At 34.1% G+C, this 27,519-nt stretch overlaps 2 protein-coding genes across 2 annotated transcripts; one reads left to right on the top strand and one right to left on the bottom strand.

Annotated features, from left to right (window-relative positions):
* Positions 11,156–21,350, top strand: LOC109728216 (suppressor of mec-8 and unc-52 protein homolog 1). The gene is made up of 16 exons (XM_020258579.1): positions 11,156–11,361; positions 12,660–12,870; positions 12,968–13,120; positions 14,420–14,468; positions 15,387–15,470; positions 15,577–15,680; positions 16,234–16,320; positions 16,415–16,468; positions 17,653–17,748; positions 17,970–18,097; positions 18,919–19,045; positions 19,145–19,204; positions 19,315–19,422; positions 19,823–19,923; positions 20,687–20,738; positions 20,987–21,350. The coding sequence occupies exons 1-16, from the start codon at positions 11,171–11,173 to the stop codon at positions 21,083–21,085; spliced, it is 1,704 nt and encodes a 567-aa protein (XP_020114168.1). The 5' UTR covers positions 11,156–11,170; the 3' UTR covers positions 21,086–21,350.
* Positions 21,512–25,858, bottom strand: LOC109728217 (protein FAM192A). Its single transcript, XM_020258580.1, has 7 exons — positions 25,774–25,858; positions 25,607–25,681; positions 24,849–24,906; positions 24,101–24,156; positions 23,388–23,450; positions 23,013–23,081; positions 21,512–22,073 (listed from the first exon to the last, which is right to left on the bottom strand). The coding sequence occupies exons 1-7, from the start codon at positions 25,837–25,839 to the stop codon at positions 21,750–21,752; spliced, it is 711 nt and encodes a 236-aa protein (XP_020114169.1). The 5' UTR covers positions 25,840–25,858; the 3' UTR covers positions 21,512–21,749.

Below are 27,519 nucleotides of genomic sequence, written 5' to 3'. Positions count from 1 at the left end.
TAAGGAGATAGTGCGTAGGTATGCAAACGAGACGGATCCGGGGCGGACGCGGGACGAGAGGGGGCAATCCGGGGCGGGAGGGTCTCGCACCTTCTGCTCTATTTCTTATCGAGTCGGGATGGATTCAGCACAGATTAATTTTAATCCTATTTTTGGCTACCAATTATTGCTCCATTCTGAGCGGATTGAGACGGAAGCGAGTTTTTGGTTGATTTTTGGTAGATCGGAACAGATTAAAAGAAGAAAGAGGTCTCACGCCTTCCGCTTCATTTACTTTGCGGATCGAGAACTGATTCCAGACGGATTATATTTTTCTATATTTTTGGTTCTCACTTACCGTCTCATGCAAAACGAATCGAGGCGGGAGCTCCACCAACCCGGATCCGTTTGCACCGCTAGTAAGAGATTAGGATGTTCCACCAACATAATGAAAGCTCAGCATTATCTTAGAACTTCAAACTCAGCTAATTAATAAGTACTTTGCATATCTTTAAGACATGTAAGGACCATAATAATGTCCCATGTCCACTTCTAATAATGCTTTAGTACTCATTCTTGGTTTTGGACTTATTGAAACAATACTTTAAAAAAAAAATTATTATGGAAAATATGCACTATAATTAGCTTTATGAAAAGGATTTTACACCATCTAATTATTTCATTTGAGAATCTATACAAACACTATTTGACACTCTCTAACGCCACGTGTCGCGTTCCTGTTAACCCACGTCTGTTGGGCTGTTACCGAGGCACCCCGAACCCCCCCTCTCTCTCTGCTCCTCTCTCACAATCCCCTCCCCCTCTCTCTCTCTCTCTCTCTCAATATCTCCTCCATTCTCTAAAAAAGTTCCTCTCTCTCAATATCTCCCCAAATCTCTCTCTCTCTCTCTCAATATCTCCCCCAATCTCTCTCTCTCTCTCTCTCTCTCTCTCCTATCTCTACTCCTCTCTCTCTCTCTCAATATCTCCCCCAATCTCTAAAAAAATTTCTCTCTCTCAATATCTCCCCAAATCTCTCTCTCTCTCAATATCTCCCCTAATCTCCTTCTAAACCAGCTGTGAAGGTACCTCCCTCTCTCTCTCAACCTATCTCTATCTCTCTCCTTTCTCTCTCTCTCCCTCAATCCATCTCTATCTCTCCCAATCTCTCTCTAAACATAGATCTTTCCACCAGATCAACATTAGGTAGAGGGCGGGCCCCGGCTCCGGCGCGGGGCGCGGGCGCGGCGTGGGCGAGGGTGGGCGACGGTGAGGGCGGGCACCAGCGAAGGGGCGGCGGCGCGGGACGCGGGCACCTCTCTCCCCCTCTCCTCAGCGCGAGCGGGCGGCGCGAGCTATCGGCAGTGTCCGACGCGGGGCGCGCGAGGGCGCGGGGTTCGGCGGGGGGTGGGGCGCGGGGTTCGGCGGGCCCGGCGGCGGGTACGCGCGCGGCGGCGTGGTGCCGGTGGCGGGGAGTTTGTAACTCAGTTCTTCTTCTTCTTTTCAGATGTAACTTAAAAGATATATCTTCATAACTTATTTGTTTTCATTTTTTATTTTTGATATTATGTTTTTTTTTATTAGTTTTTTTAGGAAAGTTCAAATGTCTTTTTTTTATCATAAAAAGTATTATTATGTAAGTGAATTTCTGGTCAATTTTTTCCTACTTTAATTTTTATTTTTTTTCCTCAATTTTTCTAAAGTATATGATCTGTTTTTACCTTATTTAATCTTACTTTTTATTAAACATAGTGTAAAATTAACCGTAAATACAATATCTAGGTGAATCTCTTTTTATTAAATAGAAATGATTATATGATTACCAATTTCTTTTGGGGCATATATTTTTCTTCTTATATTGGCAAAAAAAAAATAATATTTAGATAAATCTTTCTTTGTTTATCTTTTTTTTAACTATAAATTTTTTTTATTTTATTTTTCTACTTAACCGTTTCATTATAATTTTATTTAATTATAATATAAAATTAATAGTTAATCGTGCTTTGATCATTAACCGCAGCGAAGCGCGGGTTCTATGCTAGTAACTCTACATGGTTTGCTACAAGCTCTTTAATAAAGTACTATTCTAGAAGAACTTTTGTTTTGTTTTGTTTTGTTTTTTTTTTGGAGGAAAATCAGCGAGAGCAAAAATTTATTTAAACAAAACGAGATGATATAGAGTTGAAAAAAGCCTCAAAAGAGGACTACAGATTCCGATTAGCTAGTTGACCAGCTTGCACAGCATTTCTGGAGAAGCGAGAATCCCATCCAAAAGAAAAGGCGTGACATCCGTCGATGAAGGACTGAAGCGTTTTGAACTTCGTTCTAACATTCCAAATGATCGACTCGAATTGGCCAGATTTAAAGTGGATCACTTTTAATAATCGATGCCAACTCTGAGCATATCTAAATTTGTTCTTCTTGAAAGGTAGTATCCTTGTAGAGTATTTTTTTTTCACATTAAGTGAACTGTTGCTTATTGAAGTAGAGAAGCCGAGGTAAATATATTAAAGTTACAAGCTCTCGATCTCACGGATTTGGGAATAGAAATTAGATATTACTGTTTCTTTGAACAAATCTAATAATACTTTTTTGTAAATACTTTAAGTAGGCACCTGAATCACAACTTGGATAAATCGAAATTTCCTTGAAAATTATCCTTGCAAATAGAGACATACAAAAATATCAAACTTAAATCACCCTTCCACACTCACACTCTCTCTCTCTCTCTCTCTCTCTCTCTCTCTCTTTGTGATTTACTTCTTATTTCTTCCCCCACATGCCAACATACAAAGCTAAACTTCATTGATAGACTAACATGCATTGTATTTAAAAATTTAAGGAAAAACTTCAAATACCACACCTATGATTTTGCACTTTTTTACTTTAGTACCCTGTGGTTTAAAGTGTATCAATTTAGTACCCTGTGGTTTTGCACTTTCTCACTTTAGTACCCTGTGGTTTAAAGTGCATCAGTTTAGTACTATGTGTTTTCATTTTTCTCTTTTCGTCGGCTCCTCTGTTAATATTTCGTTAAATTATATAAAAAAAACTTCAGATATCCTACCTAAGTTTATCGAATATTTACTTTAGTACCCTTTATATAGTTTTAACTTTGTCATTGATTTTTTTTTCCTCCGTCAATATTTTGTTAAATTATATATAAAAAACTTCAGATACCCTACATAGGTTTATCAAATATTCACTTTAGTACTTTTTAATTTTAACTTTGTCACTGATTTAACGAAAAAATTAATGAAATGGATAATAAAAAGAGAAAAATGAAACCAAAGGCTACTAACTTGATACACTTTAAACAACAGGATACTAAAGTGAGAAAGTGCGAAATCACATGGGCTAACTTAATACACTTTAAACCACAGGGTACTAAAGTGAAAAAGTGTGAAACCACAGGGGGGGTATTTGAAGTTTACCCAAAATTTAACCCTAAACAGCCTGCCAAAACTCTAGATCCTAATCAATAGGGGTGGAAACGAGCCGAGCTCGAGCGAGCTTATGTCAGCTCAAATTCGGCTTGAAATTAATTTCGAGCCTAAATCTAGGCTCAAGCTCGGCTTGAAATTAATTCGAGCCGAGCTCAAGCGAGCCTAATTTCGAGTTGAGCCAAGCTCGAGCTCTAAACGAGCCGATTGAAATTCTCGACATTATATAATCAATAGTTTAATTTTTATATAACATTACCTACAATTTGATGCAACATGTCCAATAGTTCAAAATACAAAATAATTACAAAAAATGTGAGCTAGGGTGACTGCCTGACTAGGTGAGGGTCTGAGGGAGAACGAGAGAGAGAGAGAGAGAGAGAGAAAGAGAGAGAGAGAGAGAGGAAAAAAAAATTAGGGATTTGAGAATTTGAATGTTATCATGTTTTAAGGTTATGTGCAACAGTAAAAGTCTGAAAGAGAGAGTGTGTTATGTAAATTTAGAGTTGGGCTCAATTGCACGGTTGTATTTATTGGGTTTATTTTATGGGCCAACAATAATGGCCCAAATTAAATTAAAGCCTATATATAATTAAAATACATTNGATACACTTTAAACCACAGGGTACTAAAGTGAAAAAGTGTGAAACCACAGGGGGGGTATTTGAAGTTTACCCAAAATTTAACCCTAAACAGCCTGCCAAAACTCTAGATCCTAATCAATCTTAGGTATTTGGAACATTGCTTGGACATTACAAAGACACATGCATGAGAAGTTTTTCCAATTTGAATATGTTTTAGGATAAAATAGTACACCTAATACCACCTTTTTAGAGATACACCACTACTTATTGTCCTCTTAATGTCTACTATCTTTATCATATAAATAAACATCAAAGCAATAAGGATAAGGACTAAAAGTGTTGCACAAAGATATGAAATCAGATTCATCATCTGATCAAAAGACATTTCTCACATCTTTTGCCCCTCTCCATGAAGAAGTTGACATAAGAAAAATAAATAGTTGGATGGTGTGTCCATAGAATAGGATAAAATTTTAGGGGCAATTGTTTATATATCCCTGAAAAGTTTTCGACTTTATGATTTACCCCTCTTAGAAGGCTAATATTAAAAATACTCTTTTTATGTTCCAACCTATTTCAAATACACCCCTAGAGTTAAAATCTGTTAATGAATTCTGTTATCTCTATAAAATTTACTATTTTGCCCTTTCAAATATATACTTCTATTAGCACCGACTTTTCTTATTTGTCCTTAAGTTAGGGGCACAAAAAGTATTTTACTTTCTGGTCTTTTCAAATATACTCTTCTACCGTCACCAACATTTCTTATTTGCCCTTAAGTTAAGGGCAAAAGTGGTATTTTAAATTTTTTTTAACTGTGGTGGATATTTAACTCACATTTAATTCAAGTTAATTTAACGAGTGATTGAGGAACATATGAAGGGTATATTGGAAAGAAAAAAAAAGTAAGGATAAATTAGATATTTCCAAAGTTTTGAGGGGTATATAGGTAATTATCCCAAAATTTTAATAGCGAGCTGCCCAACGACCCCTCATTAAAGAGCCCTCTATTTACTGTCACTTGTTAATTTTGACTCTATTCAATAATTCGTTGGATATTTTGAATACTTCAAAAAAAATTATAGAGATAAAGATTATAATTCTTGGATAGAGATAAAAGTGATAGATAACAACGGATTAGGGTTCCTTTATCGTTATAAAATTTTGATGTGAATAGACACTGCATTGAAAAATATGTAACCATTTAGGGTGTGTTTGGTTTTTGAAAAGTATTTTAAAAACTAATTTAATTATTGGTTGGAAAAGTACTTTTCCTCTATTTGATTCTCAAGTAAATAGCTTTTTCAAAAAAAAAAAAAAAATTCCTAGTTTTCCAGTTTTATCCGAAAAAAAAAGAAAGTAAAGTTTAGAAATAAATTATTTCCATATAAAAATTTTTAAAAAATAATTTTTCACGATATTTCGAGGAAACAAACACCCCCTTAATCATGGAAGATTGGGATTAGATGGGTTGCTTAATTAATTAATGATACCTAATTCACTTGTCAAAAAGACATTTACACATATATTCGCGACAAATTATCAATTTTTTTTATATATTCCTGCAAAATTTAAATATTCCTAGCATGCGCTATTTGCTTTTCTAAAACTTGATTTTTATGTATATAAACACTTGTACTTCCGAAAATACCCATCTTTTCTAAAAGGAGCAATTGCTTATATATTTCTGAAAAATTTCCGACTTTCCGATTTACCCCTCTTAGAAGGCTAATATTGAAAATACCTTTTTTACGTTCCAACCTATTTCTAATATACCCCTAGGGTTAAAATATGTCAATAAACTATGTTATCTCTGTAAAATTACTATTTTGCCCTTTCAAATATATCCTTCCACCATCACTGACTTTCTTATTTGTCCTTAAAGTCAGGGACACAAAAAGTATTTTGACTTTTGGTCTTTTCCAATATACCCCTCTACCGTCACTAATATTTCTTATTTGCCCTTAAGTTAGGGGCAAAATTGACATTTTATTTTTTTTTAACTGTGGTAGATATTTAACCCACGTTTAACTTAAGTTAACTTAACAGGAGATAACTGCGAGGGTATTTTGCCCTTTCAAATATACGCTTTCACCATCACTGACTTTTTTATTTGCCCTTAAAGTCAGGGGCACAAAAAGTATTTTGACTTTTGGTCTTTTCCAATATACCCCTCTACCGTCACCAATATTTCTTATTTGCCCTTAAGTTAAGGGCAAAATTGACATTTTATTTTTTTAACTGCGGTAGATATTTAACCCACGTTTAACTTAAGTTAACTTAACAGGAGATAACAGCGGGGGTATTTTGCAATAACGGTGGAACATATGAGGAGTATTTTAGAATGAAAAAAAAAAAGAAGAATAGAGATAAATCGGATATTTTCAAACGTATAAGGAATATATAGATAATTATCCCTTTCTAAAAATGCAATAATATCTGTACATTCTTAGACTTTGTGTATATCTGACACCTCACATATTTATTTTTTAGTCTTTTAAACTAAAATCTCATTTGAGTTTTCGCAAGCCTCCTGAGGAAAGAACCATAAGATTTACATATGTAAGTGAATGTATATGTAATATTTTTCTTTCTATAATATCAACTTTTTCGTTCTGAACTCTAGATATTTTATAAGAAATTAACTACACATTCAAAGAATTATGGATACATATATAGGTATTCTCATTTATTATCCACAACCTTTAAATTGTTTATGCATAAAGAAATAATTTTTACAATCTATTATCTAGTGATCAATCATACAAATTATAATTCTTCTCCATATAGAACATTTATTTATGGATACATGGATAGTTGTTTTTTTTTTTTTTTGAGAGAGAGAGAGAGAGATAGGTAGTATGTTATCCGTTTCGTTTATTTCATTTTAGAAATGAACTTGGTTGAAAATATGAATCAACTAGAATTCGAACTTATAATCTTAGATACCAACCACCAAGTCCTTTGCTAGTTGCGCTAGGGACAGTCGGTCATTATGGATAGTCGTTAAAAGGCAAAGAAGAACCCTAAGGGTGCGTTTGGTTCGCACTATGAAAGATTACTAGCAATAAAAAGATGTCCGAGAATCTTATTCCTATTCATCCTATTACTAAGAATGTGGCATTCCTGTGTTTGGTTCGCACGGTTATATTATTTAGTCATGTTATTTAAGTTTACAAAAAATATACAATTGATTTATTTATTTTTTTAATTAATTTTAAATAATGCCACCAAAAATTTCAACACCTTTTTAGAAAAAGAGAGAGAGAGAACATAGGTTAGAGAGAGAACATAATTAAAGAAATAGGAAGAGAAATAGAGTCGAGATTAGAGGGAGCGAGAGAGTTGAGATTTTAGAAAAAGAGGGAGAGAGAGCTTAGTTTAGAGAGAGAAAAAGAGTTGAAGTTTAGAGAGAAAAAAATAAGTTTAGAGAGAGATATGAAGTTAGAGTGTAAAGAAAAATAATACCAACTAGCCGGCGGGTAGGGAGAAAGAAAGAGATTAGACATATTATGATTACCCCAATTCATTAATATGAGAATAACCACCCTCCCTCAAGAGAATGAGATTAGTACTTTGGGATGAATCTCATTCCCAAGTAAATCTAATATTACCAACTAGATTATTTAGTGCGTTTAGCCAAATACCGTCATATTTTTCTATTCCTATTGGATTACTAGGAATCTTAAAAAGATAGCGCGAACCAGACGCACCCTAAGGGTGCGGCAAAAGAGGATATGTGAGCTTATATATGTTTTGTCTCTCACAAAGTGTTTCAACCTACTAATTAACAACATACATAGATTAGGTGACATGATATGGGTTGTCCAAAATGGGTTGTCCCCTAACTTACACTCCCTCTCATTTATTCTTTTAGTTTTGGTGGGGTATCATAGATTCATGATTTAATGTCTATTTTAGTGTTTTTTTTTTCTGTTTTTAAAGTTCTTTGTTTTGGTTGTTAACTTCTAATTTAGATGTTTTGAGGAATAAGAATCGGAGCGGTTATCGATTATCGGTGCCAAACTAGGGCAACAATTAGAAGTAGGATTAGTTTATGAGATTTCGAGATGTTTCTTAATCTTTTCAAATACTTATCAGTAGGTATCTTTAATGAATTAGGTTAGTTAGGTTGCTGGATTCAAGGTTAGTTAAGGGTGTGTTCGGTTCCTTGTAAAATTAGTTGAAAAAAAATTTCGAGCCTGGATTAGTATTTCTAACGTTTGGATCAACGTAAAATAATTTTTCATGATTTTTGCTTTTCGTTTTCGACCTCAACTCTGCAGAAAACGAAAATTGTGAAGAAAACGCGCAGCTCACGGCTGGCGCGTTCAAAGCGACGCAGTCCACACTGGACCACTTATGTATATATATATATATATATGGTATATAAGAGAGGATAAAAAATTATTTTATATTTTTTTTATATAGTATTATATGCATACTATTACACATATTATGCTTATCAATTTATCATATTATATAATTTTGATATATTTAATTTATAAATATAAGTTATAATAATAATATCTATAGCTTAATAATTATTATAAATAAATAATATATAAAATATATAAATAAAAAAATTATTTACTTTTTTTCTTTCAACCAAACAAGTGTGACTGAAAACTAATTTTTTTCTTTCCTACAAACCAAACACTAAAAATCGTAAAAAAAAATTTCATGAATTTTTTTTTCCCAATTTTACGTAGAACCAAACAGCCCCTAAGCTTCTTTCTTTTAGTTTTAATTTTTATTTTTTCATTCAATATGATTTATGAAAGAAAGTTAAGATATGTTCTTGAAAACACTGTCCTCTTACATTTTGACGTATTAATATATGCTTTATTCCACCGAAGGTAAAGTTCGTATTGAAGTAGACTTTCGGATGAACAAGAGATCAAATAATTTTTTTTTTTACTATTTATTAATTTGTATTGCTGTGAAACTGAACTTCTTCTATTTTTATTGTGTTTCATGGAAAAAAAAATGACGCAAAAATAGGAGGTTTGTGAAATGGATTAATAATTAATTTTTTTTCATAATATTCAGCTCGGGGTGGGCAGAAATCAATTACATTATTTAAGTTTTTTTTCGACCGCAGGTGAAGTTACGATGAATCAATGAAACTGAATACTTGCTGGTTAAAACTATTTCACACTTCTCTACTTTCAGTGAAACAAATGCACCCAAATTATTGCCTGCATGATTGCATCTGGTATTTAATTTGGTGTATACATGTATATTTCATATGCCACACCTTATATATGATAATTAATGTTTTACAATCAAAATCAAATTCGATAGATATAATTTAAAATTTTCTAAAGATCATGTGCATAAAACAGTAAGGTATTTTAAAACATCTCTTAGATAAACATAATAAAGTAGCAAAAAAGAACCATAGAGAAAGAATCATTGTTTAATTTATCAAAAAATTAGTGCTCAAAAAATTTATGAACAAGTCTAAAAATTAATTTCTCCTTTGATCACTCCTCTCTAGCATCTTACAGTCTCATGGGCACACTTGGCTCTTAGTTTTAGAAAAAACTTCAATTTGCCCCCTGTGATTTACAGTATTTTATAATTTTACTTTGCTATTTTGTGATTTTCTCTTTATATCGCCGAAAGGACTCGAGAGTACTGAATTTTAAAATTTACAAACTATACGATATTAAAGTGATATATTTTATGAAACACAATATGACAAATTGTACCTTTTTTTCACAGCTATTATGTGGTTTGTAAAATAATATTACTTCAATTCTTTTTGGATTATAAATTTTAGTGCTTATGTGCTCCACTTGATAGCATATTTTTACGATAAAATAAAAACAAACCGACATGATTGTAAAGTGAATAGTTTCAAACCCCTTGAGACCAAACTATAAATATACTGTCTCAGAAAGGAGCTAATCGAAAATTTTCTTTATATATATATATATATATATATGTTTCATTTTATTCTTAATAATTAAAAGATCTACTATACCTTCTACTTAAAAAGGTAGCTCATTCTCTTTTATTTTGAAAACAAAATGACTCACTTATTTTAGATTTTTTTTAGTCCATTAAAATGTTATCTTGAAATAGAAGACAATAATTTTCTTTTAACAATGAGGGACTGAATTGTAATATAAATAGAAGTATAATAACCCATAGTCCTTAAAAATATAGACCTCTCAACTATATACTTTTTTAAAATATGGACCTCCCACTTTTTTGTGTTTTTTTTTTATTGCAACTCCAACTGCTAAATTTTTTAAAATTAAGTAACATTAGTTTAAAAAATAGATAAACTTTAATTTTTTGTTTATCTTATTTTTATTTTCCCACTTTATGGTTCAAAAAATACATTTAACTATTTTATGATTCTATCTTTATGTTTATCAAAGAAAATATACTCTCAAATAGGAGAGTAATGTAAAGAACTTTTGTAACAATAGAATAACTTTGAACCATGGAATAGCAATGTAAAAATTGCTAATTGGACTATAGGACAGTAAAGTAAAAATAAGCTAAATTATGGGGGGGCGAATTAAAGTTTATCCTTAAAAAATAAAAAAAGTCTCTCTAATTAATTGATAATTTTATCAAATTTAATAATTTTTAATTATTTTTTAGCAAATAAGATTAGATTACTTAACAGTTAATAACTAAAAGAGACATTAAATTTTCAATAAAATTTTTAACTTAGCTAAGTGTAAAATATTTAGAGAAAACTTCAAATACCACCCTTGTGATTTCGTAGTTTTTCACTTTAGTATCCTGTGGTTTAAAGTGTATCACTTTCGCACCTTGTGATTTTATTTTTTTCTTTTTATTCTCCTCTCCACTAATTTTTTTTATTAAATCAGTGACAAAGTTAAAATTAAAGAGTACTAAAGCGGCTTTTTATATGATTTAACGAAAAGTTAACAGAGAGGCTGACGAAAGAGAAAAATAAAACCACAGCGTACTAAATTAATACACTTTAAACTACGGAGTACTAAAATGAGAAAGTTGAAAACTACATGGGTGATATTTGAAGTTTACCCAAATTTTTATATTAGAAGGTAAAATTTAAGCAAAAGTTAAGGGGCCCTTGTCTAAACAACGTATAGTTGAGGGGGTTCTCCATACATTTTCTTTTTTTTACTAATCTTATACTGTGAATGGACGGTTATGATTTCGTCGATCGACGGTCGGATCCGGCCCGATGATCTACACAGCGGCGGAGCTCTAAACCCTTCGAACTCTCTCATCGTCGTCTTCGTCTTCGTCTCCGTCTCCATCTCTCACACTCCGAAGCGAAATCGAAATCGAGAGCCGTGGAGCGAATCCGCCATGTCCACGCTCGAGATCGAAGCTCGCGAGTAAGCCCTAAACCCTAACTCCCCTCCCCCCCGCTCTCTCTCTCTCTCTCTCTCTCATATAGGTGACGAGGAGACGTAGCTGTGCATTGCTTAGCTTCGGCGTTTTTGATGTGTTGGTGTTGTGTTTGGGATAGTTTTGAGTGGGAGAATCTGGTGTGGTTTCTCCAATGGAGTGTGGTGGTTGCTTTTGGAGAAGTGTCGGGTTTTAGGTTTCAAATTTTGCTAGGTTGGGCGCGGGGGTGTTTGGGTATTCACCATTTGTATTAATTGAATTTGATGCGGATAGGATATTTAGCTGAAATTAGATTTTGGGGAAAAAAAGACCTGGTTTTTTGGTGGTAGCTATGCATTGTTTTGATTTGGCGTTAGAGGATTGTTGGAGTAGCGTGCTTTGATGGGTTGGTGTTGCATTTGGGGTTATTTTGAGTGGGAAAATCTGGTTTGGTTTATCTTTGCTTTTGGAGAAGTATAGGATTTTAGGTTTCAAATTTGCTTCGTTTGGGGGTGTGAGTATTCACCATTTACATTATTTGGAGTTGATGCCGATAGGATATTTTACCTGAAATTTCTGAGGAAATGGGAGAATATGTGGGGACAAATTAAATGGTTAGTTTAAATTTGGTAAATTTTGGGGGGAAAAAAACCGAGTTTTTTTTATGGTAGCTAACACTATTCCTTAAGGATCTCCAGTAAGTTCAGGAAGAATTTGGGTTTCTGAAGGACCTTCTTTGCTGCATCCTTTTTCATTTCAATTTCGTTTTGCATATTGCGGTTGATGAACTCTGAGTTAGTTTGTCGCAATTGTATGCTGTTTTAAGTCGCACGATGTTGTCTTGTGCATGTACAGGTTTGCCGTTTTGTATGTGTATGGGGAATTGAAGAAATAATTGGCATGCATTTCTAATTTGATCAGTTTCAGTTTCTTTTTACTCCCTATAATTGATTTTTTGTCTTTACGCATCATTTATCTTTTCAACTATGTTTAACTGTTGAAAACTTCAGGAAATATTTTCTTAACTCATGAAAATTTCAGGCTTAGATATTTCAAGAACTTGGACAGTTATCATGTCTTGGATGCTTGTTCCACCCAATGCAGCATTAAGTAGTTCCCGCCAAATCAAATGATTTCTTTATCTAATAGAGGAAGTTGACTAGCGATGGATGTTTTGTGTGAATTTTGATCAATATCTGCACTATACTTTTATCTTTTCTTGTAAAGTTTGTTCCTTTGGAATTTTTTTCTTCCTTACTTTATTCGCATTATGGTTGAAAGGAACTATTTAATTCTTCTTTTGCAGTGTGATAAAAATCGTCCTTCAGTTCTGCAAAGAGAACTCTTTGCACCAGACCTTCCAGACATTACAGAGCGAATGCCAAGTCTCATTAAACACAGTGGACAGTCTCGAAACATTTGTAGCCGATATAAATAGTGGAAGATGGGATGCAATACTGCCTCAAGTGGCACAGCTAAAGCTGTCTAGGAAGAAATTGGAAGACTTATATGAACAGGCATGTGGCTCAGATCTCGCACGCAACCTTTGCTTTTTCAAAGCCATATGGAATGGTTTTACGTATTTCAGTAAGTTTTACATTTATTGTTCTGCAGATTGTTTTGGAAATGATTGAGCTCCGTGAGTTGGACACTGCACGCGCTATTCTGAGGCAAACTCAGGTCATGGGTGTGATGAAACAAGAGCAACCCGAAAGATATTTACGCCTTGAGCATCTCTTAGTTCGAACATACTTTGATCCCAATGAGGTGTGCTGCTTTCTCACAACTCTTAACTGTATTTGTCTACATATCTTTTTGGACCTTTTTCCAGTTCTTTATTCCATCTGCTTCTCTCTATGAGCATCATGTTGTTAATATCTTATCCATTCACGACATTACGATTTACTTTCCCTGCGTAGATGATACCTTGCATCACATTATTTAATTTCTGCTACATTGCCAATATTTAAGCAGCAATCTGCTTGTATCTGTTTATGTTTGTAATTGAAGAAGTTTGTAGCATGACTTGGGTATTGTAGAAATCTTTTTGAATATGTCAACCTGGTTTTGTAGTTAAATTTCTACGCTTTTCTCCACAGCTAGTTGCAAGCTGAGAGAAACTAGGGTAGTGATAGGGAGTTCCAGCTAGTATGAAAGTTTGGTGAAGAGACTATGAACATAGCGGCTTGCAGATCTACATCAGAACCTGTAGTTTTGAGGATGGGTGGTTAGAAGGCCTTTGCAGCTGTAGTAATAAGCAAAAGTTCACCTTTAGGGTCTGACGATCAGTTGAAAGTGTTGCCTTGCATATTGCTCAACAATGGAAATGAATTGTTGGCGGAACTTTTAAGTAGTAAGCAGGTTCTTATGGGAGAACTTAAAACTCAATATTGTGGGATACAAATAAGGAACTATGTGAAAAGAGAAAATTACATCTCTATCTGTCTTGAAAATGTAGCATTAAGTTGATGGATAAAGAAATGTGTGAAGTATGACTAATTAAATAACATCTATATAGTTTTGTATGTGTGTCTGTTTTGGATGGCGAGAGGGTGCTCCGTTGCAATCTAGGTATCGTAGGCCGAACTATGGAACAATCTCATAGAATACTGACTAAGGCTGCGTGTATTTGATTCTTCCTAGAGCATGAATTGGTTGGAGCCTTGATTATGGAGATCTCTTTTTTCTTCTTTTTTATTATTATTAATTTTTTTTTGAGAGAAAGACAGCAAGCTACCTGCTTCGTGCATTTTTTTAGAAATGAAATCAACTAGAAATGTGAAGCAACTAGGCTTCAAACTTGAGATCCCCTATTTTTAATGAGGTTTTGAGTTTCTTATTATATTTTATTGTTCTCCCAACATAATATGAAAAATGTGTTTGTTGCGCTCTTTATATTAGATTTTTTTTTTCCTTCAGTCGTTGTTAAATTTTGGTGCATATTTAGTAGAGAATGCTTAGGTTTTAGCAGTTTATCTGTGTAACTATGTTGAATCGTCTTGCTTTTAAGGATAATAAATTTATCTTGACCAGCCTGTTTATTTTTTGTTCAATGCTGCATGACAGGCTTACCAAGAATCAACTAAGGAGAAGAGGCGTGCTCAAATTGCACAAGGTTTGATTTCAAGAATCAGTATATAGCTGCCTAGTTTTGTTATTTTTGTCTCACAAGATACTTGCAGTTGCTAATACTTCTAATTTCTTTTTCGGATGTATACTAGATCTAGTACTTTGTTGACCAACTTTCACTTGTTGATTAGATTGTGCAGCTTGTCCTCAGATGTTGTCTTAGTTGTTATGTAGAGATGATCTAAGTAATAAGATTTGCTCCTGTTGAACACATATTTTACCGAACTCCTTGGAGAAACTCTTCTATATGCCTTACACCCACCTTGATAGGTTCAATCTTCACTGTAGCTGCTTTAGCCTCACAGTATGAAGTTTAGACTCTTTATGGAGTAACTACCACAAATTTCAACAATAATCAAATGTCAAATGTGTATATATAGGTTTGGCTTCTAGACTACAATTGAAAACAAAACTTTTATGAGGAAACATATAAACTATCCTTGTGTAGACTCTGCAGGCTTCATTGCTAATCATGAGACTCTTCTTCATGCAAATTAATATCCTAACATTAATACTCTTGGTCCTTTGACGGTTATCTTGATTTTATGTGCTTGTCTATTGTCAGTCTAATAGGCTGGTTTGTGGAGCAGTTGAGCTATGTAGTCTTGACTGCTAGTTTTGTAATTTATATAATTTTTCATATTTAAGTTAGTCTTGACTGCTAGTTTTGTAATGTTATATAATTTAAGATGATATAGTAACTTTCAAGGAGCTAAATATTTGTCCTTACTAGTCGAGGTGATTGGTATAGCCATTCTAATAGCTTGTATATGTGTTGCTGAAACTTAGTGTAGCTACAAGCTTGTTTTTGCTTGTAATCATATTTACTGGCTTGACTTGTTATAGTCTACATCATGTGGTTCTTTATCCATATCAGTTAATTGATATTCATTTTGCATTCTAGCTATTGCTACTGAGGTTTCTGTGGTCCCACCATCTCGGTTAATGGCATTAATTGGTCAGGCTTTAAAGTGGCAGCAACATCAAGGTCTATTTTCACCTTGAAAAATCTCTTAATTGAACATTATTAAGGTCTCCCAACAGTGAGTGTCATGAAAAATCATTGTGAGAACATATTTTTCTCTTTGTTTCAGGACTGCTACCCCCAGGCACACAATTTGATCTATTTCGAGGAACTGCAGCAATGAAGCAAGATGAAGAAGAAACGTACCCAACAACTTTAGTACACCAAATAAAGGTAATGTTATTCTATTTAAAAATTTCTTCTTTTAATGAAATTCCTGACCATGTTACATGAACACTTATCATACTGATGTAAAATAGCTGAGAAGGTAAACTAGAGAAATTTCTGCCCATGTTACATGAACAGTTTTCATTCTTATGTGAAAAAACTAGGAAATTTAACCACTAACATAGTGGTGTTGCTGAATCCACTGCTGTTATAATGTTACATACTTACATGTACTACCAAAGCTTTGTTCTTTATGCTCATCCCATCTGTTAATTCAATCCATACCAGGAAATGAGTAAGTACATATATAATCTTCACAGAAACTTCATAATATACAGAGTGATATTTGGTTATGTTTGTTTATGTACATGTTTAAGTTTAGTCATTTCAAATACATAAAATGATCTTTAAAATTGATCAAGGCTCTCCAGTTTATGCCCACTCTTACATGATCTAGCTGTTATGAACTGGACAACTTAGGGACTGAATTTTTATGTTAGTTTGATTCAGTAACTGTATTTTAATGTAATGTGTTTTACATAATAATCTGAGACTACAGTTTGGGAAGAAAAGTAATCCTGAATGTGCGCGATTCTCACCAGATGGTCAGTACCTTGTATCATGCTCAGTGGATGGACTTATCGAAGTAAGCTGCCCCCTCCCCTTCCTTTTGTTTTGGTTTTCTTGGGTTTTCTTCTGATGACATAGTGTTGTGATGCTTCTTATCTACACATTTTCAGGTTTGGGATTACATAAGTGGGAAGCTTAAAAAAGATCTTCAGTATCAAGCTGATGTAAGTTTTTAGCGCCGCCAACTTTACTTGTAAAACAGAGTAAATTGTTGATTCTTAAACATCTACCTCATGAGTTTCGAGTTAACATTTTTTCATGCTTGCTGCATTGTTTTTCTTAATATAATAATTTCATTTATCAGTTGGTTGTTTCCTTGGTTGTGCTTCTTGGAGCTGCTCGTCATTTAAAATTAATAATGTTCATATAATTGCATTCTGCCGCTGCATGCTGCACTGTAAGCATGCATTAGCTTATGTAGCTTTTCTTGTTTGAGGTCTGATAGTGATCTAATTCTCATGCAGAGCAAGGTAGTCAAGGTTATATTTTTAATTTTTCTCTTTCCCTTGGCCCTTTAATGTGAGTGATCTGTGCTTCTCCCTCACCCTAGGAAAATGGTGGGCTTTCAACATTTGCTGCAGGAAATATAAATATAAATATATATATATATATATATAGAGAGAGAGAGAGAGAGAGAGAGAGAGAGAGGGAGAGAGAGAGAGAGAGAGAGAGCTAGGCTGGAATACTCTTAAGAGTACCTACTGTCAAGTGCTTAGGCCCTTGGATCCCTGGAGTTTGCTAATTTGTGGTTGGAATAATATGGTCTAAGGGCCCAAAACTTGATAGTAGCTAACCTTAAAGAGTAGCCAAGTTGAACTCTCTCTCTCTCTCTCTCTCTCTCTACGGTTACACACTGGCCTTCACATGGTTCAAAACAGTATTTAACATCTTGTTACTTACCAGGCTAGTTTTAAGATTGGTGCAAAGTCTTTTTCAGTTTCAACAATGATCTGAGCAATGAATTCCAGATTTCTATCTTCTTTTGGAGGACTTATTGAGTTGTATTCATTCTTTGATTTATAATGCATGGGTTTCCCCCCTGTAGCAACGGGGTGCTTCTCATGCTGAGGCTATCACTTGGATGAAAAGATATCAGAAGTTTCAACTTCTAAGAAAAGTGAACCTTGTCTCAAATCAATGTTAGAAGCTTGTATATTTCTTCTGAATTTATATTCTTCTCATTTTTATGACATGCACTACTATAAATATATATATATATATATATATATATAATNTATATATATATATATATATATATGGAATTTTATGCATTAACTATGCGCGTGATACTAAAATTACAGTACTGGCCAACATGTGACTAATTAGCTTCTTTCTGAATTTGTTTCAGGAAAGTTACATGGTACATGATGAAGCTGTGCTCTGCCTTGATTTTAGCAGAGATTCGGAAATGCTAGCATCTGGATCACAAGATGGAAAGATTAAGGTAAGCATCTGCTTAGCTAGGCTAATATATTGCACCATAGTTAATTTGAGACCTGAGTTTGTCTTTTCACTTTTCTACTTATATTGTCAGCTGAAGGATCTTACTGCTTTTAATTCAGAACTAGAGTCAATATATTGTATCTTTTATTTGCTGCTGCTATTCTAAGTATATTTTTTCTGTAAATATTAAACTAATCAGTGTTAATCTTTTTCTTTTTCTAGGTTTGGCGTATCAGAACCGGTCAGTGCTTGCGGCGTCTTGAGAGAGCACATTCTCGTGGTGTTACTAGTCTTTCATTCTCACGTGACGGAACACAGCTACTAAGTGCATCCTTTGACAGCACTGCAAGGTTCCATAAAATTAGAATCCCACTCTTCCTATTCTTATCGTCTGCATTGCATTTCAACCTTTTCTGCAATCCTTACATGGTTAACTTTTTATTATCAAACTTAAGAAATTACAAGTTGTATATGAGAAATTGTTGTTGAAGGCGGCTGTCATGTAGGTGTCCCAAGCAAGCCGGACTGCCTAGATGAGTGCTGCGTAGATGGGCTAGGTCAATGCACCATCTGGGTGCTTGTTTGAGCCTCTAGTTGGTGTTTATTTGCCTCGGTGCTCTCCTAGTGGGGAGTAATAATTTAAAACTGAACAAAACCAGCACTAAAAACCAGCACTAAAACATGCAGTTAGATTGTTAGGCCTTTACATCCCTAGTAATGTCACGCAGCTACATGAAGAGTCATCATGCTTCTCTCTCTTTGCATTCTCATCTGCTGTGCACATCGTATAACTACTGTTTGCTCTCTCATTTTGGCGTGCTCTCTCTTGCTCAAAGCAGGACCACATTGTCTCTCTCTCATTGTCTTGTTATTCATGTGGGCATACTTTGCGTACTCGTCTTGTTTAATTAACACTTTTTACAAGATCTGATTATATTTCTACAACTGTATGAATTGAAATCGGTATGCACTTTGAATTAACTAAAGTGGACTACAATATGCAGCTTTTTAGACTTCTTGCATAAATTCTAGTTTCTTGGGCCACCACCTTAGCCATCTTTTTTTCGTGGATTTTGTGGTAGTATGTTGCCTTTTGTGGTAGTATGTTGCTTAAATTGGTCCATTAAAATAATGGAGCCTTCTGAACCTAAATTTGTTTTATTAATGTCAGAATTCACGGTCTCAAGTCAGGGAAGATGTTGAAGGAATTCCGAGGTCACACCTCTTATGTGAATAATGCAATTTACACAAATGATGGTAGCCGTGTTATCACTGCTTCAAGTGATTGTACTGTCAAGGTGCAGAGCGTTTCTTTCTATCCTATTAATCAGCTAATATATATTCTTCAATTTTTATTAGACTATATTTACAAATTCATGTTATAATGGCTGTTGTAGGTGTGGGATATGAAAAGTACAGATTGTCTACACACATTCAAGCCACCACCTCCTTTAAGGGTATTATGAACGTTGTACAATTTTTTTGTTTCCTTATATGATCGAACTTAATTTCTTTTGTTACTATTATAGTGGATGTTAATATGCAATTCCTTCAAAATACTTGCTAGGGAGGAGATGCTTCGGTGAACTCCGTTCATTTGTTTCCCAAAAATACTGAGCACATTGTTGTGTGTAATAAAACATCGTCGATATATATCATGACTCTTCAAGGCCAGGTACATCAATGATAGCTGACGAATGTGTTCACGCTAAAATTTTTCGAAGTGCTTATGCGTTTTATTACCTCTGTTAGAAGTATTATTACATTTTAGTTTTGTTGTCGTATGTAGTTACACAACCTATGGCCTGCTCTTTACAATATTCCCCCAATCTATCTGTCAACCTTATTTGTTGCTAATTACTGTACACAATGCGCATAATTAGTTTCATGCTGTTGAAAATCAATATTATGCTTTTCTTTTGTGTTGTTAATATTATTATTTTTTGGACTGACTAAACATTCAACGGAAAGTTGAGGTGATTGTTTTGTTTGGAATGCTGCTGATGGCATTATCCGATGAGGGATTAAACGCATCTTATTACTTTAGTAAATCTAACAATTTGATTATATTGCAGGTTGTAAAAAGTTTCTCATCTGGTAAGCGGGAAGGGGGAGATTTTGTTGCGGCCTGCGTCTCCCCGAAAGGAGAATGGATATACTGTGTTGGTGAAGATATGTAAGTAATTTTATCTTGGCGAATCTTTGTTTATCAAGCCCTTTTAATTCTGCTCAACCCATGTATATGTGTCTATCTCCACATCTTCATCCAAAAGGAATGATAATATCAACTGTTTTTTCGGCATGAAAAAGCTAGCGAAGATGTGATGGTCCTATTTAGTTTCGATCTTCTTGTTGCTGGTAACCACGTACCTTTCTTGCGTTCCCATTGTGGAAAGCAAAATTTGTCCAGTGTTGCCACTCTACTTTGTCAATTATTTGACTAAAGATTGGAAATTTGGATAAGTTATGCATCAAATCTTTGATTCATGCCCCATAAAATGAAGATTAATAGGTGGTGTTTCGAGGTAATTGACATATAGGAAGTTTCTGGAAAAATTATTACTGCTATTTGTTCTTTTCTTTTTCCTTTTTTTTTTTCTGGAAGTATTATGAGTGATTTTTTTTTCTCCTCATGTACTGGGACAAAGCACTCATGCTATGATACTGAAGTGAAATTGTTTTGTTTTTTTTTTTTTTTTTTTTTTTTTTTTTTTTTTTTTTTTTTTTTTTTTTTTTTTTTTACATCTCTGTTATACTCCCTGTGTAGATTTGTTATTTTAGTTCTCCTTTCCAAAAAAATAATGTATGTTCATTCTTGGTGATCTCTTTTCTCTTTTACGTTTTCTCTCTCTATCTTTCATCAGTACATAATCTTCTTTAACTAGGTGACTATATTTAATATTACATTTTTTTCTCTCTTTTCTTTTAAATCCCTGCAGGAACATTTATTGTTTCAGTCATCAAACTGGCAAGCTGGAACATCTAATGAAGGTTAGCAGATCCATTAGTCGGTCTCATTACGCCCCATTATGTGTTTCTTGCAGTTTTTCAAATTTCTTTCACGGCCATTGGTTCTATTTCCTTTCGCGGCATACCTTTTTTGTTCTCTCTTCGGTGTCTCTTATTTAACGCGGCGGTTAGAGAGAGCAAATATGTAGCTAATGTGTTATCGCGCTTTGCTTGTTTTCCTCTTTGAGATCTTTCATTTTCACTCATATAATCTTATTTCGTTTACGCAGGTCCACGAGAAAGACGTAATCGGAGTCACCCATCACCCTCACAGGAACTTGGTGGTCACCTACGGCGAAGATTGTACCATGAAAATATGGAAGCCTTGATTTGGTCGGCACGGATTCGCGCTTTCCAGTTCCGGAGTGTTGGCCTAGTTTGTACACTTTTTTTTTGTATTTTTCATATCTTTATTTTTCGTAGTTTCAAGTGTAGTATGTAGGGGAAAGATGATGGTTTATCGGAATGAATTTATGTAGTTGACGGGAAAGAGGATGATGAAGGAACAGTCCATATGATTAGAGTAGCACTTGGGTTGGAAAAGGGTGATTGGTAGATCATTTTATATTGAGAAAGAACCGCCGCGATTCTACCGGTATTATTGCCATGTAGATTCGAGTGGAAAAAAATATATTACTATAAAAACATTTATCTGATCAGAAGCTAACTATTTAACTTTTCGTCATTTTTATCCGAACATTCTTAACGGGCAATCTCTCTCTCTCCCTCTCTAACAAGCAAAAAGACAAAGCCAATAAAGAAATACACTGATTCAGTGGATATGCACAAATGAATCATCCATAGATTACAAACAAGCAACTGTGTCGTGCTCGGAGCTGCTTAATAAAAACGAAAACTTAAATAAAAGCTCAGGACCGCAGCAATCATCGCTTGAGCTTTGCTTCTTTGCGGTGGCTTCCGCGTAAGACAAAAGCTTAAAATAAGCGCGCGCTTCGGCTGAAGGCAAAAGCTTCAAATAAGCGCAGTTAGTGCTCACTCATCTTCTTCACCTTCGCTGCCGTATGAGGCCAAAGCTCCCAATGCGCCAACCTTGGTACTACCATCATCATCGTCAACCTTTGTACTACCATCATCATCGTCGTTGGGCGGCTTATCATTCACATGTCCGTTTGACGGCAAAAATGGCTTTTGCGGAACTTGAGTGGACTTGTTTGACGGCAAAAATGGCTTTTGCGGAACTTGAGTGGACTTCTTTGACTCGGGGCCGGTCTTCGCCTTCTTCTCCTGTGGTTTCACAGATATAAATATGTTTCTTGGACCCGCAGGCTGACTCCTCTTCGCAGCTGGTTTCTTTTCCTGCATAAGCAGGAAGTTTAGGAAAAGAATGTTTGGATATAGCCCTTGTATTTGGACAACTTTTTTTTTTTAAGGTAAACTTCAATTAACCCCCCTATAGTTTAGCTTATTTTCACTCTGCTACTCCGTGGTTCAAACAGTTGCAGTAAACTACACTGTGGTTTAGTTCATGCTCCATTTTCCATCTTGCGGTATAAAAAGTTACGCTTAACTATCCTGTGGTTGCTAAGAAATTTTATGTTACTAATCCTATTTGAAATTAAATTTTTTTGATAAAATAGAGATGAAACCACAAGATAATTAATTGTAATTTTTCAAACCCCATGGTAGCAAAATGAAAATGATATAAACCACAGGGCAAATTGAAGTTTAACTAACCATTTAATGACTTTTACAAAGTGATTATAAACATGGCTAAGACAGGTCAATTTGCAAGAAAAGTGAACAGAAATCAATTGTCTTTTAAAGGTCAGGGACTGTAGTTCAATCTATGTAAAGGTTCAGGATCAAATACCAGAGCAATACATTTTTACCCATAAAAAAAAAAAAGAAAAGAAATTGTAAGAGAGAAATTTATTGCCAAATCCATTCCTCGTAATAATACAACACATGAAGATAGTCACCCCAATATACTTTGACTAGTTGTGAGTTGTGTTATAATAAAGGAATAATATGTGTATGCCCTTCAAAACTTAAAAAATATTAATTTATCCCTGATTGACCAGAATACGATCGTTCATTTCACAAAATTCCTTCAAATATATCCTGCCCTCTAGGGTTCACTAATGGGATTGGGGTTCTAGAAGGGTATTTTGGTAAACGAGAAGTAAATTTAAAAAATTGTGATAGTAGTAAGGGGTATATAAGTAAAAGCCCCTACAAAAAATGTACATATATACTAAATAATATCGCATTCCTGTGGTTTTAGTAGACACTAACCTCGGCCGTGGGGACGGTAGGAGTATCTTTTAGTTCGCGGACAATAGAGGCTCGTGCAGCTACCGCTTCCTGCAAAGATAACACAGGTCTAGGCATTGTAAAGAATAAAAACAACTAATGCAATCAGTAGGCTGACAATAACATCAACAATCACTAAGCAGCTATGTTTGTTAATTCAGGCTGCCAATGTACTTTAAATTGGTATCAGCTGGACTATTCACTTGTCAGTCTGATAGACTGATAGAGTCGTGAATAGCATGTAACTAGTATTGGCAGGAAGCAAACAAAGTAATACACGGCCCAGAAAGTATAAAAATCCAAGTATAAGTCCAAAAAGAGTTGCTCCAACTGAGCACTGGAAAGGTATAAACACACCTGGAAAATACGAAGTTCTTCTGCTTCCTCATTCGCCAACTGCTGCTCATATTCCCTCCTCGACTGCATGGGTGTAACAATTAAGTTAAGGAAATAAAAAAAATGGGGAAAGGCAAAACAATGTAATCGACACATTGAAAATAAGTGCCGCTAAGAAAGTCTACATATGTCATTCATGCTATACGTCAATGCTGTGTTAAACTCAATTAACGGAGATCACTGACTAGTTTCTTACAGTCCAAGCAGACTTAGACTAAGTTAACCATAGTGCAAGAGTGCTAAATGAACATCAACCATGAAAAAATGTTTTCCAAGAAATTTATCTGCATGTTAAGTATTAATATGTATTAATATGACATAGCTGACCATAGAAGCTTCTTTTTCTTTTTCTTTTTTATCCCCTTCACTCTATGCAACATGGCATAACCAAAATGTTAGAAAACTGGAAAATAGTTTGTTACCTTCTCAAGCACGACGGAAAACTAGAGTCTATATCATTCTAATAGACCAAGAAAAAGACGCAAAAGCCAGATAAACCAGACTAAAATGTTTCAAATGGATCAACCTGACGATAAAAGATATCCTAGTAACAACACTTAGAAGAAGATAGTTCGGCTTTACCTAGCAAATAATACGCAATAGTTAGCAATTGCTCTCCCATACACTGATACTGCTACCAGAGTCAATGAACAAAAGGATTTTAAAAAGCTCACCGACTCCAAATTGTCCAAAAACTCGGTCTCATCCTCATCCAGCGCTTTGGGTGGTCCTGTAATATCAAGATATCATATATTTCTTTCCATAAATAGCAGGCAGCTTCAGAGTTCTTAGAAATTAAAAAGACTTATGCCAATCACAAATAGACGATAATAGTTCCCAAATCAATTGGACCCCATAGAATAAACTAAAAAAAAAAAAAAAATCATATTCCTTCACACAAATTGAGGCTCTACACCAATAAAGATGAGATTAGTTAGTCATTGCCTTCCTAGAAAACTCTCAAGTTTGAGAGCTCGCTATCCGGTTGGAACCACAGTCTAATCTATTCCTCAAGGCCATGAAAAAATTGCGGGTTATGGTGCGACATCAAAATTTTTAAGCTCATTTATTTACAACCACTCCTGCTAAACCAAGAAACTTGAAGATTAGACTGATGCGCAAAAAGCAATATGATTTCACCAAGTTAAAAAGGAATAGCTCAATGTCAAAATCGAATAAATGCTAGGTGATTTAATATATGATAACCATAAATATACCTCTGCTATCAAATGCCAACTCCCTAAAATAATTGTATTCTAATTATAATGATCAGAAATAATTAATCTGCCAAGAACTTGAATGTTCTACGCTTTGTGCTAAAGGCACAAATGGCATGTTACCTCATCATATTTCAAGAACAGTAAAACATGAGTTTCATTAGTCAATTATAGGTTAAAAAACAAAATACTACACAAGACTCACTATGCTTGAATCTTTCGTTGAATTCTGCATCCTTCCGGTCTTTATTCTCCTTTAGGATCTGCGAGAAACCAAATTCACATAAGCACAAAAGTAATCACACAAATACCAAGATAAAGGCAAGAGATAGCTCTACAATTCATCACACAAACATGCAGGTATGTAAGAAATTAGAAACAAAGAATAACAAGATAATGTTTCTCAAGCAATCATCTAACGACACTAGCAGTCCACATGCAATATCCAAGCAAACATTCCTCCTCAAAAACAGTACTGCATATCACTTCGTTTTTATTCTCACAAGCTGTATAGATAAAATCAGATCATACATAATGGTTTCTACCTTTCATATTTAAAAGATCTGCTGGTAATTCGTGCAATGTAAGATTTTTTTTTTCCCCTTGATCGCAACTGTGGAATTTGTTTCTAGTCCATTACAGGGTCCTCAAAATCATAATTCTTTACTAGGCAATTTAACATATTCCAGTAAAAATGACACAAAACCAGGATATACTACGCCATTGTCAGGATCATTTTGTACTCCCCATCCATCGATTACTACATGCCCCCTAGAGTAAACACAAAAAAAAATATGCCGAAAATGATGTTCATATCAAACATGCCCTAAACCCTACGAATCATGACTGGGCAAAAGGCGCTTCGAATCCTTCGGATCCTTGCTATTTGGCAACATGAACCCTACACCATACGAAAACCCGAGAAATCACAACACGGAGTAACAGATCAGCGGTGGTGTTTACCTCGTACAGGGGCTTGTCTCTCTGCGCGGTTCCATCGTCGGCGCGCTCTCCTCTCGTCCTCTTCGCTTGATCGATCTACAATCGGGGGACTCCGAGATCTCAGATCGCGGTCACAAAGCTTAAGGTTTAGGATTAGGATTAGGGTTAGGGTTTAGGGATTGAAGGACCTGCTCCTCGGAGATGAAGTTGACAAGCCTGAGCCGCGGAGCCTCCGCTGCCTCCTCCTCCGCCATCTCCTCCGCCGCCGCCGCCGCCGCCGCCGTTCTCCTCCTCCTCCTCCTCCTCCGGCTCCTCCGTGGCTTGGTCGCTTCGCGCTAATTGCTCTTATATACTTATGTGTATAGGAGCAAGGCTAAATTACAGAAAACGCCTTATAAAACTCTCTTTTTTACTTTTTGTATGTTACTTTTAAAAATTTATATTTTATCTCTTTAATATTTCAAGTTGTTGCATTTAACCCCCATTTCACTATTCCATTCATTTTTTATAATAATTTATATAAAAAATATTCTTCAAAATAACTTAAATATAGTAAACAATTATTTTTTTATAAAAAAATAAGTATAATTTGGTTTTTTTAATCTCTATTAACGTCGTACTTTTTAAAAATATTTCTAAAATTTTAGGATATAAAAAATAAAATTTGAAAGTCCAAGAAAAAAAAAAAAGTAAAAAAGGCATTTACAAAGAAATTATCTGTAATTTAGCTTTATATATATACAAGTGTGTGTTAAGTCCGGCTACTATTCTTTTTAGAACTCCTTCTCTTAAGTTATTTTAGATACAGAAATTTTGAATCGATGATCCGTTAAAGTTGATTTAAATATTTATAATGTATAGAAACTAAATTTTATAAATTTTAAAAATCATTATCAAATTTATTGAAGTATTTAAAAATGAATAGTAAAAAACGAATAATCTTATAAAAATAAATGTTAGACTTTTACAATTCATGATTGGAGGTACCAAATGTTTTTTAAATAATATAAATTTATCAAAAATTTAAATTATTTGGATTATTCTATAACAAGCAAACGACTCATATGGACCGTCAAAAATTATTAATTTTTTTTTTATCTTTTGATCACTGCATAAATAATTTTTAAAATTTATAAAATTTAATTTTTGAATATTTTAAATACTTCATATCAACTTTAACAATTTTGATCATTAATGCGAAATCTCTATTTTACATGCCGTGCAACTAGTTTTTGTAGTTAATTGCACCATTGGTCCCTAACGTTTCTCTTATTCTATTTTAGTACATTTTTTTTTCTTTTCCCAAAAAGTGCCTGTATTTTTATAATTTATTTTAATTTAGTCCTATCGCTAAATATATTATTAATTCCAACAAAATTTGTGACATTAGTACCATATCAATATCAAATCTTTTCACATGCCAAAATTTATTAAAGCCAATAATATTTTAAATGATAAAGATTTAAGAAAAATAAATTGTAAAATTTAGAAATCTTGTTGTGAAAAAAAGAAAAAATCAGAATGGAAATGTAAAGGTTGGAGTTAAGCTGGATAGGTGCAACTAACACCTCTAACAAGTATAATTTACGCCCTAGTCCCTAAACTTCTAGCAAAGTTTTTTTCTTTTTCTAAAATATTCCACATTCCACGCTTAGAACTTTAAAAGAATTTTAAGTAATCCTTATATACTTACAAATAAACATCGTGCATCTATTGAACCTTAATTTATCTCATATTTTAATGGTATTATTTGTTGAATTATATTATTTTTTCTATAAAAATTAAACTATTCGATAAAAATATGAGATGAATATAAATAGAATAGCGGAAAATTTGTGGTGCACAGAAATACAAATAAATTAAGTGCATATAATTTTTTTTACAAAATAAAAAATAAAGCGAACAGAAGTTCAAAATTTTGTTCTCTCAAAATA

This window comes from Ananas comosus, linkage group 23 (genome assembly GCF_001540865.1).
Source record: "Ananas comosus cultivar F153 linkage group 23, ASM154086v1, whole genome shotgun sequence".
NCBI classification, from domain to species: domain Eukaryota; kingdom Viridiplantae; phylum Streptophyta; class Magnoliopsida; order Poales; family Bromeliaceae; genus Ananas; species Ananas comosus.
The sequence above is the reverse complement of the archived record's forward strand: the minus strand, read 5'-3'. Positions and strand labels throughout refer to the sequence as shown.

Excerpts from the sequence above, each read along its gene's own strand:
- LOC109728216 (XM_020258579.1), top strand. The coding sequence starts at position 11,171 with ATGATTTCGTCGATCGACGGTCGGATCCGGCCCGATGATCTACACAGC. Across the intron at positions 15,471-15,576 it reads AAAGTGGCAGCAACATCAAG|GACTGCTACCCCCAGGCACA; the intron begins GTCTATTTTCAC and ends TCTTTGTTTCAG. Across the intron at positions 19,423-19,822 it reads TCATGACTCTTCAAGGCCAG|GTTGTAAAAAGTTTCTCATC; the intron begins GTACATCAATGA and ends ATTATATTGCAG.
- LOC109728217 (XM_020258580.1), bottom strand. The coding sequence starts at position 25,839 with ATGGCGGAGGAGGAGGCAGCGGAGGCTCCGCGGCTCAGGCTTGTCAAC. Across the intron at positions 24,907-25,606 it reads GAGACAAGCCCCTGTACGAG|ATCCTAAAGGAGAATAAAGA; the intron begins GTAAACACCACC and ends GGTTTCTCGCAG. Across the intron at positions 23,082-23,387 it reads AAGAACTTCGTATTTTCCAG|GAAGCGGTAGCTGCACGAGC; the intron begins GTGTGTTTATAC and ends TTATCTTTGCAG.